This window comes from Leptodactylus fuscus, chromosome 6 (genome assembly GCF_031893055.1).
Source record: "Leptodactylus fuscus isolate aLepFus1 chromosome 6, aLepFus1.hap2, whole genome shotgun sequence".
Taxonomy (NCBI): Eukaryota; Metazoa; Chordata; class Amphibia; order Anura; family Leptodactylidae; genus Leptodactylus; species Leptodactylus fuscus.
The window spans coordinates 180871429-180887658 of NC_134270.1; the positions used below are offsets into that span (position 1 = coordinate 180871429).

Below are 16230 nucleotides of genomic sequence, written 5' to 3' on the forward strand. Positions count from 1 at the left end.
ACAGTAATGACAGAACCAGAGTAGTAAATCTAACAATGGACTGTAATGGCTGACCTCCTGCTCTATTCATTGCTCTGGTAACTTACACTCTTAAAGGGAAAGTGTCACCAGGAAACGGCCTATTGTTACAATCCTGGTTTATGTAAAACATCTATATTTTTAAAGAATATTTGCTAATGTTGACTACAGTAATGATATAACACAGCAAATCATGTGACAGGGCTGAAAGTAGGGAAAGTAAGTTACAAACATAAAAATAATGGGAATTAAACTCAAAAGTAACAATAAGCTGAATTTCTGATTCTAAACAAAAAGTTTTTCTAGGGCAAATATTAAAGGAGGACAAAGATCTGTTCAGTGAGACGAGATCCTGCTCTGCCGGACACAACACAGTCATGGATTACATGGATGGACATTCACAAGCTCCTGGGCCACAATGCAAAATCTGTAATGGAGCCCTTAATACCAGGTGGCATGTGAAATAATGGGATATTATATTTGGCAGGTGAATTATTGGGCCCCTCAGGTTCACTGTTGTGACTGCTACTTCTGCACCCCCTCATACAATACCATGTTAGGGCTAGTTCACACGTGGGCAAAGGGGAGGTTTTTGACAGCGGAATTCGCTTCAAAAACCTCTCCTTTAACATGGTGGTCTATGTAGACCACTAGCTTTTTTTTTCCTCCTAGCGTTTTCCGCCTGAAGAAGCGACATGACCTTTCTTCAGGCGGAAAACGCCTGAAGAATTGCATAGAAGTGAATGGGAGGCGAAAACCGCGCGGTAAAAAAACGCGCGGTTTTTTGCACACAAAACCGCGCGGTTTTTTGCAAAAAACCGCGCGGTTTTCGCCTGCAGTTTCTATAGCACATATAGGAAAAAAAAACCCTAGCGAAAACCGCTAGCGAAAACCGCGTCAAAAACCTCGTCAAAAACCGTGTGGAATGCAAAAAACAGCGTCAAAAAAACTCCTCGAGGTTTTTTACCTCGCACAAATAAGCTAGGCGGTTTTCACGTGTGAACTGACCCTTACAATCTTCTGACACCATTTTATAATCATCTGATGTCATCTTGTAATCTTCTTATATCATCTTACAGTCATATGATGCTTTTTTACAATCACCTGACACCATCTTAAAATCATGTGATACTATCTTACAATCATCCAATGCTGTCTTGCAATCATCTGACACCATGTTAAAATCATCTGAGGCCATCTCACAATCATCTTTCAGTCATCTTACAATCTTCTTATATCATCTTTCAGTCATCTGATGCTTTATTACAATCACCTGACTCCATCTTACAATCACCTGACACCATCTTACAATCACCTGACTCCATCTTACAATCACCTGACTCCATCTTACAATCACCTGACTCCATCTTACAATCACCTGACACCATTTTACAATCACCTGACACCATCTTACAATCACCTGACACCATCTTACAATCACCTGACACCATCTTACAATCACCTGACACCATCTTACAATCACCTGACTCCATTTTACAATCACCTGACTCCATCTTACAATCATCTGACACCATCTTACAATCACCTGACACCATCTTACAATCATCTGACACCATCTTACAATCACCTGACACCATCTTACAATCACCTGACACCATCTTACAATCACCTGACTCCATTTTACAATCACCTGACTCCATCTTACAATCATCTGACACCATCTTACAATCACCTGACACCATCTTACAATCACCTGACACCATCTTACAATCACCTGACACCATCTTACAATCACCTGACACCATCTTACAATCACCTGACACCATCTTACAATCACCTGACACCATCTTACAATCACCTGACTCCATCTTACAATCACCTGACTCCATCTTACAATCACCTGACACCATTTTACAATCACCTGACATCATCTTACAATCACCTGACACCATCTTACAATCACCTGACACCATCTTACAATCACCTGACACCATCTTACAATCACCTGACTCCATTTTACAATCACCTGACTCCATCTTACAATCATCTGACACCATCTTACAATCACCTGACACCATCTTACAATCATCTGACACCATCTTACAATCACCTGACACCATCTTACAATCACCTGACACCATCTTACAATCACCTGACTCCATTTTACAATCACCTGACTCCATCTTACAATCATCTGACACCATCTTACAATCACCTGACACCATCTTACAATCACCTGACACCATCTTACAATCACCTGACACCATCTTACAATCACCTGACACCATCTTACAATCACCTGACACCATCTTACAATCACCTGACACCATCTTACAATCACCTGACACCATCTTACAATCACCTGACTCCATTTTACAATCACCTGACACCATCTTACAGATATCTGATACCATCTTACAATCATCTGTTGCCAGTTTCTTCTTTTTGAGACATCCATGGTTCGGATAGAGCGTATTCAGTTGCTGCCGCTCCGATCCTATAACGCGGGTCCTTCATGTCTCCTTTAGATGTCACCTTACAATCTGGATTATTTGCCTTCTGGATTAGGATATCTCGGCTCTACATTGTGCTAATACTTAGTGTGAAATTGGATTTGTGTCATTGCCATGAGCCTGTTGATACCACCGGTGACTTCTCAGGAGAAGCCCTTGTGTTTGTACATGCGGATTCATGTTATTCCTGCCATTATATGACTGGCCGTTACACTGCGTCTCCCCCTCTTCAGTTTCTGTTTGCCTTCCTCTCTGAGCTGCCATACACTGCACATCACAGGTAGAGGAGGAATCTGCTGTAACCCAGTCTGAGCACCCTGCAGGACATAAAGAGAGAAGTCCTGACCTGTGCTGATGTATGTAGACGGCTTCTATGTCGCTCCACCATTACCCTAAACGTGTCCTCCTTCTCTTATATCCTGCACTCCCTGCTTACTCCGTCCCATCCCCTCTCCATAGACTTCTATAAGTAGGAGTCATGTGACCTGCCATTAGCACAGTGGTTAGACCTAATGTTTTGCAGCGCTGAAGTTCTGGGTTCCAATCCAGACAATTCCCTTGAATATTCACCACCAAAGTGTATGAAGAATTTACAAGGGTGAGTCAAATATTATTGGCCCTCCGTTTGTATTAAAACTTCTGCGGGCCCTTCTGCCACAATGACCCCCTGTGCTGGTTTAGGTTACCCGGCTATCCTATACCCATAGCCCACATGACAGGCCACGTGCAGGTCCCCTGGCCTCCTCTGCCCTTGCAGTTTGCATACTACGCACAAGGTCATGCAGAACTTTTGCAGATTTGCACCCGCGGCGATAGACAAAACCAACAAAACCTGATGACGAGGTTTCTTAGTAACTGTATAGCACGGGCACATAGACAATGCAGCTGCCACCGGGCAGGAAGGAGTGCAAAGATTTCAGGTAGTTAAGTTTTAATTTATTTAATCCGAAAAGTAAATTTTACTCTTGAACATACGCCAGGGAGCATCTGATGCCATCGCCCCGCGGCAAATACAATGTGCAGTACTGCTGCGCCCTGTAAGAAGTGAGAGTCAGTGTCCTATGGGCCTAGTGATGGGAGGCTGATGGAATAGGAGACATCACTGCAGATGAATGGTCCTCGGTCAGGGCGGTGCAATAATCTCTACCCTGATGTTATAATATCTATATGCCGGGGGGGTTGGATTCTGCAGCTCAGAATAAAAGAATAGGCAGCAAATATTAGCAGAGTCAATATGCAGGAACTACGAGAAAAGTGTGGCAGACAATAGACAAAGGCTAACTAGAACTTATCTTCAGTAACCTCAGCACAAATGGTGGGATCGGTTCCAGATATAAGAAAAAAACTGAAAAATGTAAAACTAGATCTAATAGGACGGCCATAACAAGATCCTACTGTAGACTATAATGGGGTCTGTCAGGGATTAGAGAACGCATTGTTGTGACACTTTGTATTTTATTATATTTCTGGTAGATTTAGGATCCATAGGTCTATAATAAAATATAAAAACTTTGCATTTCTCTGCATTAAGACACCCATATGACATAAAATATCAGGGTGGCTCAGTGGCCCCTGCACACAGTATTATACCCCATAGTGGCCCCAGTACACAGTATTATGTCCCATAGTGGCCCCTGCACACAGTATTATGTCCCATAGTGGCCCCTGCACACAGTATTATGTCCCATAGTGGCCCCTGCACACAGTATTATGTCCAATAGTGGCCCCTGCACACATTATTATGTCCCATAGTGGCCCCTGCACACAGTATTATACCCCATAGTGGCCCCTGCACACAGTATTATACCCCATAGTGGCCCCTGCACACAGTATTATGTCCCATAGGGCCCCCTGCACACAGTATTATGTCCCATAGTGACCCCTGCACACAGTATTATGTCCCATAGTGGCCCCTGCACACAGTATTATGCCCCATAGTGGCCCCTGCACACAGTATTATGTCCCATAGTGGCCCCTGCACACAGTATTATGTCCCATAGTGGCCCCTGCACACAGTATTATGCCCCATAGTGGCCCCCTGCACACAGTATTATGCCCCATAGTGCCCCTGCACACAGTATTATGTCCCATAGTGGCCCCTGCACACAGTATTATCCCCCATAGTGCCCCCTGCACACAGTATTATCCCCCATAGTGCCCCCTGCACACAGTATTATGTCCCATAGTGGCCCCTGCACACAGTATTATGTCCCATAGTGGCCCCTGCACACAGTATTATGTCCCATAGTGGCCCCTGCACACAGTATTATGTCCCATAGTGGCCCCTGCACACAGTATTATGTCCCATAGTGGCCCCTGCACACAGTATTATGTCCCATAGTGGCCCCTGCACACAGTATTATGTCCAATAGTGGCCCCTGCACACATTATTATGTCCCATAGTGGCCCCTGCACACAGTATTATCCCCCATAGTGGCCCCTGCACACAGTATTATCCCCCATAGTGGCCCCTGCACACAGTATTATCCCCCATAGTGGCCCCTGCACACAGTATTATACCCCATAGTGGCCCCTGCACACAGTATTATGTCCCATAGTGGCCCCTGCACACAGTATTATCCCCCATAGTGGCCCCTGCACACATTATTATGTCCCATAGTGGCCCCTGCACACAGTATTATGTCCCATAGTGGCCCCTGCACACAGTATTATGTCCCATAGTGACCCCTGCACACAGTATTATGTCCCATAGTGGCCCCTGCACACAGTATTATGCCCCATAGTGGCCCCTGCACACAGTATTATGTCCCATAGTGGCCCCTGCACACAGTATTATGTCCCATAGTGGCCCCTGCACACAGTATTATGCCCCATAGTGGCCCCCTGCACACAGTATTATGCCCCATAGTGGCCCCTGCACACAGTATTATGTCCCATAGTGGCCCCTGCACACAGTATTATCCCCCATAGTGCCCCCTGCACACAGTATTATCCCCCATAGTGCCCCCTGCACACAGTATTATGTCCCATAGTGGCCCCTGCACACAGTATTATGTCCCATAGTGGCCCCTGCACACAGTATTATGTCCCATAGTGGCCCCTGCACACAGTATTATGTCCCATAGTGGCCCCTGCACACAGTATTATGTCCCATAGTGGCCCCTGCACACAGTATTATGTCCCATAGTGGCCCCTGCACACAGTATTATGTCCCATAGTGGCCCCTGCACACAGTATTATGTCCCATAGTGGCCCCTGCACACAGTATTATGTCCCATAGTGGCCGCTGCACACAGTATTATCCCCCATAGTGGCCCCTGCACACAGTATTATACCCCATAGTGACCCCTGCACACAGTATTATACCCCATAGTGGCCCCTGCACACAGTATTATGTCCCATAGTGGCCCCTGCACACAGTATTATGTCCCATAGTGGCCCCTGCACACAGTATTATGTCCCATAGTGGCCGCTGCACACAGTATTATCCCCCATAGTGGCCCCTGCACACAGTATTATACCCCATAGTGACCCCTGCACACAGTATTATACCCCATAGTGGCCCCTGCACACAGTATTATGTCCCATAGTGGCCCCTGCACACAGTATTATGTCCCATAGTGGCCCCTGCACACAGTATTATCCCCCATAGTGGCCCCTGCACACAGTATTATGTCCCATAGTGGCCCCTGCACACAGTATTATGTCCCATAGTGGCCCCTGCACACAGTATTATGTCCCATAGTGGCCGCTGCACACAGTATTATCCCCCATAGTGGCCCCTGCACACAGTATTATACCCCATAGTGACCCCTGCACACAGTATTATACCCCATAGTGGCCCCTGCACACAGTATTATGTCCCATAGTGGCCCCTGCACACAGTATTATGTCCCATAGTGGCCCCTGCACACAGTATTATCCCCCATAGTGGCCCCTGCACACAGTATTATCCCCCATAGTGGCCCCTGCACACAGTATTATGTCCCATAGTGGCCCCTGCACACAGTATTATGTCCCATAGTGGCCCCTGCACACAGTATTATGTCCCATAGTGGCCGCTGCACACAGTATTATGTCCCATAGTGGCCCCTGCACACAGTATTATCCCCCATAGTGGCCCCTGCACACAGTATTATACCCCATAGTGGCCCCTGCACACAGTATTATCCCCCATAGTGGCCCCTGCACACAGTATTATCCCCCATAGTGGCCCCTGCACACAGTATTATACCCCATAGTGACCCCTGCACACAGTATTATACCCCATAGTGGCCCCTGCACACAGTATTATGTCCCATAGTGGCCCCTGCACACAGTATTATACCCCATAGTGGCCCCTGCACACAGTATTATCCCCCATAGTGGCCCCTGCACACAGTATTATCCCCCATAGTGGCCCCTGCACACAGTATTATGCCCCATAGTGGCCCCTGCACACAGTATAATGTCCCATAGTGGCCCCTGCACACAGTATTATCCCCCATAGTGGCCCCTGCACACAGTATTATCCCCCATAGTGGCCCCTGCACACAGTATTATGCCCCATAGTGGCCCCTGCACACAGTATAATGTCCCATAGTGGCCCCTGCACACAGTATTATACCCCATAGTGGCCCCTGCACACAGTATTATGTCCCATAGTGGCCCCTGCACACAGTATTATATCCCATAGTGGCTCCTGCACACAGTATTATACCCCATAGTGCCCCCTACACAGTGTATTGCCCCAACACACACCATGACCCTCTGACAGCTGACAGTCACAATGGTCAGGAGGTAAATGTCCATTGTCCTTGTCCATTTATCTGTAATACATTACAGTAGTGCCATGTTACCGCTATGTAGGAAGCAGGAACCATTAGTGATCCCTTCTGCAGATATTGTAATGTATTAGGACAGCGGTCTGGATATGAATGTTTCTCCTGACCGCTGTGATCTGGGGGTCCACACATACTGGTGACCATGGTCTAGGTGCAGACTGCTGATACAGCACATTTCCTTAAGGACGTGGTCAGGGGTGTCCTCCACTGCTGGACTCCTTTGACCTCAGATTATAAGAACTAGACACTTTGTTGCAAGGGTTTTCTTTACTAGAAAGTGTCTTTTACTCTATAATTTACATTATTTCTTTTCTAATAATATTTTAGCTCTGAATTGTTTATTTTCAAAAGGAGAGAAAGCAAATAATTTCTTAGGAAAATTCTTCTGAGTATTGGAATAACCTACAGTGCAGGTGACCGCAAACTGCTATTGTATCTCACAGGAGGACTCGGAAAGGAAGGACAACTACAGAGCAATCACAGGCTTGGAAGAAGTGCTCGGTGCTGCCAGGACCATAGATGGTGGACAGTATAAAGAAACTCCTTGGTGCTTCTATTAGGCCACAAGTAAGATAAATATAGAACATGGACAAATCAAAATGACATGAAAATTAGGGGGCGCCCACCATCAAATTGCTGTAGTCACTATGACATGTAAGGGGATAAATGGGTGGAATTGGAGTAACTTTCAATCCCAGCTGTTACACTAGGATATAGGCTGTGCCAAGGTGATAAACCTCTGACAATACATATGGACACATAGAGAGCTTATAGTAACACTTACACTAAAATCATCTATTCTATTAGACATTACACTTCACCATATTCCACATTGTACAAGAAACTATCACTATAAAATAAGTGAGAAGTGTCCAAAGACAAATCAATGAAAAATATTTCAGAATTGAGTATTTGCCTCCATTTCACTTCTGCTTCTAATTACTTCAAGGATATTTAAATGAAAAATAAGTTGCAACATTTCCCATTCAGAACAAACCTCGTTCCCATAAGCAAGAATTCAGTTTTAGAATTTCTAACATAATCAACAGAAAACGAGGAAAATGTGAATATAATGTCTTGAGTCACATGAGATGCTGCAAGTTATGCCATGTATGATTCCGTGAAAGAGGTATCCAGGCCGAAAAACAAAACAAAAACACGGTCTGTTACTTTGTTACTTTGTTACATTATTACTTATGGTATTTCCTGATGTTCCCGGGTCCGCTGCCAGTCTCTGCTTCTTCTTCTGATCACTCAGTCAATCATTGACCTTTTAGGGTCCATTCTCATGGAGGACTTTGGCGCTGATTCTGGCTCTATAGGAGGCTTTTTTCCGTGTGAATTCTGACGCCGATTCCTCACAGATTCCACACCAGAATCTGCACCAAAATCCTCCGTGTGAATGGACCCTTAGGCTGGGTTCAGATGGGGTTTTTTGGACCGGATTTTGACGTGTGAAAATCCAGCTCAAAAAACCGCCTCCCATTGAAGTACAATTCCTTTTTCCGTGAGCGGTTTATTTATTTAGGCCTAATCCGGAGCGGAACGCCACAACAGTCGCGGCAGCATTTTTTGGTCCGTATTCTGAGCTGGCTTCAAGCGTCAAAATCAGGTCCAAAAAAACCAAGTCTGAATCCAGGCCCCACGTTGCAGAAACGCAGCTTTTTTGTTGCAGATTTTTGAGCCAAAGCCAGGAGTGGATTAAGCAGAAGGTAGAAGTATAAGAACTTCCTAGATATCTCCCATTCCTTTTGTAGCCACTCTTGGCTTTGGCTCAAAAAACTGCAACATAATCTGCAACAGAAAAAGCTGGGCTTCGGCAACAAGGGGCCTCAGCCTTAAGCTGTTATTTGGGATATTTTTGTACATAATTGATTTAAAATTTAGTTCACCACCTACTTTCCTGTCCACATGATTCGTGCGGGCAGCAGGCGGCAAGCACATGGACCCCATTATAGTCTATGGGGTCCATGTGCTTTTACAGCACAGCGCTTGCAATTGCATTTGTATTCCATTCGGGGGGTCCCCATGCAGACTTCCCCCGGACGGAATACCAACGCAGATATGAACAAGGCCTAACACACAGAGAAGTTTTATGCGTGAAACCCGGTCATGTGCTACTACCCTTAAAGACATGAAAAACTTCAGTTCATATAAATTTCAGGGTATAGAGCAAATGCAGCATGGAAGACGTCTGGGACGCACGGATGGTCTCAGTCCCAGACATCAGATGGAACCTCTTTAGGGTCTTCCTATTTTGGGGTAAGTGGAGTTTTGATACTTGTCTATAGTTGCTATTTTTCTATTCAGTATCGACCTAGACAGGGGAGAAGGATACAGCATTGCGGAAAGCTGCTAGTGTTTTTCCAAACTACGATCCATACGTCAGATTCTAAGAAGCAATAGACAAATACGAGACGTTCTCGAAACAATGGAGAAGGAAGTAGAAATTGGCAATAAGAAGCCCAAGTGCCCCAGGGGCAAACCAATGACGCTGGAAGGCTTTATTGACTTTTGTCATTAATATTTTATTGTAATATTTTAGCCTGATTTGTATTGGCTAATGGTTCGGGGAGTCGGCGGAGGCCGTGACGTGAACTTCAATATACAAGTAGAGCAGACAGCGACCATATGCACAGATCCTGCGAGAGAACCCTGACAGACAGATCTCCAGCAGAATGAAGGCGTCTTACATCTGTATCCTGGCCGTCCTCGTGACCTCAGCTGCTTCAGGTGAGTAGAATCCAATAAAGGATAGACAATGCCTAGACTAGGGTCTCATTCACATGAATGTCTAGGGGTCTATTCACACAGCTCTAGAGCTGAGCCTGGGAAAATGCTCCATCAAAAAACAGATGTGTGAATAGAGCCATAGGCACTCAAGGTATTAAAATGGCTGTCACTAAGGAATAAGGAATAAGGGCTCATTCACTTGTCCATTTCTCCCACATGTGTTCTGCATTCTGTTACTGTAGCAGAGCCTGGACCCCGGGGAATCCTCTGCTTCTATGGGGGCTCAGTCAGGGATTACATCTAAAAGCTGTCAGGGCTTCTCACAGACCTTAGGGCTGCAGTGAAATGACCAAGGTGCAAAATGGTCATAAAAAAAACTTCCATTGTTCGCAGGCATCTTGCACCTGGGGGCAGATTACACTGTGTGCTCTGTAAGGCTTCATGCACATAAACCCATGTGCGATCTGAGTGTCTTCAGTATGCTGAAGCAAATCACAGACGTTATGTCCTTATTCCTGCTATCAAAGACTGTCACAGGATGGAATAAACCTACTAGAAAAAGAAAACTTAACTTTTATTATAGTGTTATGGGAAGGACATGGCACCAGTCAGCATCTAAGATGGAGTGAATGTACCTGCAGATAACCTGCGGAGCTGAGACTCTCTCATCCTATACAAGGATATAACATGAATGTAAGGGGTTAATATCTCCAGTCCACAACCCCTACACATTATAGTATATAGGGATAGCTATTAGTACAGACACTAAGTGTATATGGGGATAGCTATTAGTACAGACACTATGTGTATATAGGGATAGCTATTAGTACAGACACTATGTGTATATGGAGATAGCTATTAGTACAGACACTATGTGTATATATGGGGATAGCTATTAGTACAGACACTATGTGTATATGGGGATAGCTATTAGTACAGACACTATGTGTATATGGAGATAGCTATTAGTACAGACACTATGTGTATATGGAGATAGCTATTAGTACAGACACTATGTGTATATGGAGATAGCTATTAGTACAGACACTATGTGTATATGGAGATAGCTATTAGTACAGACACTATGTGTATATGGGGATAGCTATTAGTACAGACACTATGTGTATATGGAGATAGCTATTAGTACAGACACTATGTGTATATGGAGATAGCTATTAGAACAGACACTATGTGTATATGGGATAGCTATTAGTACAGACACTATGTGTATATGGGATAGCTATTAGTACAGACACTGTGTATATGGGGATAGCTATTAGTACAGACACTATGTGTATATGGAGATAGCTATTAGTACAGACACTATGTGTATATGGAGATAGCTATTAGTACAGACACTATGTGTATATGGAGATAGCTATTAGTACAGACACTATGTGTATATGGAGATAGCTATTAGTACAGACACTATGTGTATATGGAGATAGCTATTAGTACAGACACTGTGTATATGGGGATAGCTATTAGTACAGACACTATGTGTATATGGAGATAGCTATTAGTACAGACACTATATGTATATGGGATAGCTATTAGTACAGACACTGTGTATATGGGGATAGCTATTAGTACAGACACTATATGTATATGGGATAGCTATTAGTACAGACACTATGTGTATATGGAGATAGCTATTAGTACAGACACTGTGTATATGGGGATAGCTATTAGTACAGACACTATGTGTATATGGGGATAGCTATTAGTACAGACACTATGTGTATATGGAGATAGCTATTAGTACAGACACTATGTGTATATGGAGATAGCTATTAGTACAGACACTATGTGTATATGGAGATAGCTATTAGTACAGACACTATGTGTATATGGAGATAGCTATTAGTACAGACACTATGTGTATATGGAGATAGCTATTAGTACAGACACTGTGTATATGGGGATAGCTATTAGTACAGACACTATGTGTATATGGAGATAGCTATTAGTACAGACACTGTGTATATGGGGATAGCTATTAGTACAGACACTATGTGTATATGGAGATAACTATTAGTACAGACACTGTGTATATGGGGATAGCTATTAGTACAGACACTATGTGTATATGGAGATAGCTATTAGTACAGACACTATGTGTATATGGAGATAGCTATTAGTACAGACACTATGTGTATATGGAGATAGCTATTAGTACAGACACTATGTGTATATGGGGATAGCTATTAGTACAGACACTGTGTATATGGGGATAGCTATTAGTACAGACACTATGTGTATATGGAGATAGCTATTAGTACAGACACTGTGTATATGGGGATAGCTATTAGTACAGACACTATGTGTATATGGGGATAGCTATTAGTACAGACACTATGTGTATATGGAGATAGCTATTAGTACAGACACTATGTGTATATAGGGATAGCTATTAGTACAGACACTATGTGTATATGGGGATAGCTATTAGTACAGACACTATATGTATATGGGATAGCTATTAGTACAGACACTATATGTATATGGAGATAGCTATTAGTACAGACACTATGTGTATATGGAGATAGCTATTAGTACAGACACTATGTGTATATGGGGATAGCTATTAGTACAGACACTATGTGTATATGGGGATAGCTATTAGTACAGACACTATGTGTATATGGAGATAGCTATTAGTACAGACACTAGTGTATATGGGGATAGCTATTAGTACAGACACTGTGTATATGGGGATAGCTATTAGTACAGACACTATGTGTATATGGGGATAGCTATTAGTACAGACACTATGTGTATATGGAGATAGCTATTAGTACAGACACTGTGTATATGGAGATAGCTATTAGTACAGACACTATGTGTATATGGAGATAGCTATTAGTACAGACACTATGTGTATATGGAGATAGCTATTAGTACAGACACTATGTGTATATAGGGATAGCTATTAGTACAGACACTATGTGTATATGGGGATAGCTATTAGTACAGACACTGTGTATATGGGGATAGCTATTAGTACAGACACTATGTGTATATGGGGATCGCTATTAGTACAGACAGTATGTGTATATGGAGATAGCTATTAGTACAGACACTATGTGTATATGGGGATCGCTATTAGTACAGACAGTATGTGTATATGGAGATAGCTATTAGTACAGACACTATGTGTATATATGGGGATAGCTATTAGTACAGACAGTATGTGTATATGGAGATAGCTATTAGTACAGACACTATGTGTATATGGAGATAGCTATTAGTACAGACACTGTGTGTATATGGGGATAGCTATTAGTACAGACACTATATGTATATGGGATAGCTATTAGTACAGACACTGTGTGTATATGGAGATAGCTATTAGTACAGGCACTATGTGTATATGGAGATAGCTATTAGTACAGGCACTATGTGTATATGGAGATAGCTATTAGTACAGGCACTATGTGTATATGGAGATAGCTATTAGTACAGACACTATGTGTATATGGAGATAGCTATTAGTACAGGCACTATGTGTATATGGAGATAGCTATTAGTACAGACACTATGTGTATATGGAGATAGCTATTAGTACAGGCACTATGTGTATATGGAGATAGCTATTAGTACAGGCACTATGTGTATATGGAGATAGCTATTAGTACAGGCACTATGTGTATATGGAGATAGCTATTAGTACAGACACTATGTGTATATGGAGATAGCTATTAGTACAGGCACTATGTGTATATGGAGATAGCTATTAGTACAGACACTATGTGTATATGGGATAGCTATTAGTACAGGCACTATGTGTATATGGAGATAGCTATTAGTACAGGCACTATGTGTATATGGAGATAGCTATTAGAACAGACACTATGTGTATATGGGGATAGCTATTAGTACAGGCACTATGTGTATATGGGATAGCTATTAGTACAGACACTATGTGTATATGGAGATAGCTATTAGTACAGGCACTATGTGTATATGGAGATAGCTATTAGTACAGACACTATGTGTATATGGAGATAGCTATTAGTACAGGCACTATGTGTATATGGAGATAGCTATTAGTACAGGCACTATGTGTATATGGAGATAGCTATTAGAACAGACACTATGTGTATATGGGATAGCTATTAGTACAGACACTGTGTATATATGGGGATAGCTATTAGTACAGACACTATGTGTATATGGGGATCACTATTAGTACAGGCACTGTGTGTATATGGGGATCGCTATTAGTACAGACACTATGTGTATATGGGATAGCTATTAGTACAGACACTATGTGTATATGGAGATAGCTATTAGTACAGACACTATGTGTATATGGGATAGCTATTAGTACAGACACTATGTGTATATGGAGATAGCTATTATTACAGACACTATGTGTATATGGGGATAGCTATTAGTACAGACACTATGTGTATATGGAGATAGCTATTAGTACAGACACTATGTGTATATGGAGATAGCTATTAGTACAGACACTGTGTGTATATAGGGATAGCTATTAGTACAGACACTATGTGTATATGGAGATAGCTATTAGTACAGACACTATGTGTATATGGAGATAGCTATTAGTACAGACACTGTGTATATGGAGATAGCTATTAGTACAGACACTATGTGTATATGGAGATAGCTATTAGTACAGACACTATGTGTATATGGAGATAGCTATTAGTACAGACACTGTGTGTATATAGGGATAGCTATTAGTACAGACACTATGTGTATATGGAGATAGCTATTAGTACAGGCACTATGTGTATATGGGGATAGCTATTAGTACAGACACTGTGTGTATATGGGATAGCTATTAGTACAGACACTATGTGTATATGGGGATAGCTATTAGTACAGACACTGTGTATATATGGGGATAGCTATTAGTACAGACACTATATGTATATGGGATAGCTATTAGTACAGGCACTATGTGTATATAGGGATAGCTATTAGTACAGACACTATGTGTATATAGGGATAGCTATTAGTACAGACACTATGTGTATATGGGATAGCTATTAGTACAGACACTATGTGTATATGGGATAGCTATTAGTACAGACACTATATGTATATGGGATAGCTATTAGTACAGACACTATGTGTATATGGGATAGCTATTAGTACAGACACTATATGTATATGGGATAGCTATTAGTACAGACACTATGTGTATATGGGATAGCTATTAGTACAGACACTATGTGTATATGGGGATAGCTATTAGTACAGACACTATGTGTATATGGGGATAGCTATTAGTACCGACACTATGTGTATATGGGGATCGCTATTAGTACAGACACTATGTGTATATGGGGATCGCTATTAGTACAGGCACTATGTGTATATGGAGATAGCTATTAGTACAGACACTATGTGTATATGGGGATAGCTATTAGTACAGACACTATGTGTATATGGGATAGCTATTAGTACAGACACTATGTGTATATGGGGATAGCTATTAGTACAGACACTATGTGTATATGGAGATAGCTATTAGTACAGACACTGTGTATATGGGGATAGCTATTAGTACAGACACTATGTGTATATGGGGAGAGCTATTAGTACAGACACTATGTGTATATGGAGATAGCTATTAGTACAGACACTATGTGTATATGGAGATAGCTATTAGTACAGACACTATGTGTATATGGAGATAGCTATTAGTACAGACACTATGTGTATATGGGGATAGCTATTAGTACAGACACTATGTGTATATGGAGATAGCTATTAGTACAGACACTGTGTATATGGGGATAGCTATTAGTACAGACACTATGTGTATATGGAGATAGCTATTAGTACAGACACTGTGTATATGGAGATAGCTATTAGTACAGACACTATGTGTATATGGAGATAGCTATTAGTACAGACACTGTGTATATGGGGATAGCTATTAGTACAGACACTATATGTATATGGGATAGCTATTAGTACAGACACTATGTGTATATGGAGATAGCTATTAGTACAGACACTGTGTATATGGGGATAGCTATTAGTACAGACACTATGTGTATATGGGGATAGCTATTAGTACAGACACTATGTGTATATGGAGATAGCTATTAGTACAGACACTATGTGTATATGGAGATAGCTATTAGTACAGACACTATGTGTATATGGAGATAGCTATTAGTACAGACACTATGTGTATATGGAGATAGCTATTAGTACAGACACTATGTGTATATGGA

General features: G+C 42.2%; 1 protein-coding gene across 1 annotated transcript in view; it reads left to right on the top strand.

The window, feature by feature from the left end:
• Window positions 1-9928: 9928 nt before the first annotated feature.
• The window catches only part of LOC142209906 (uncharacterized), a 79538-nt gene continuing 73236 nt past the window's right edge, over window positions 9929-16230 (top strand). Inside the window, exon 1 of the mRNA XM_075278946.1 lies at window positions 9929-10009. Within this exon, the coding sequence (XP_075135047.1) occupies window positions 9955-10009 (55 nt within the window). The 5' untranslated portion in view covers window positions 9929-9954. The remainder of the gene's footprint in view (window positions 10010-16230) is intronic.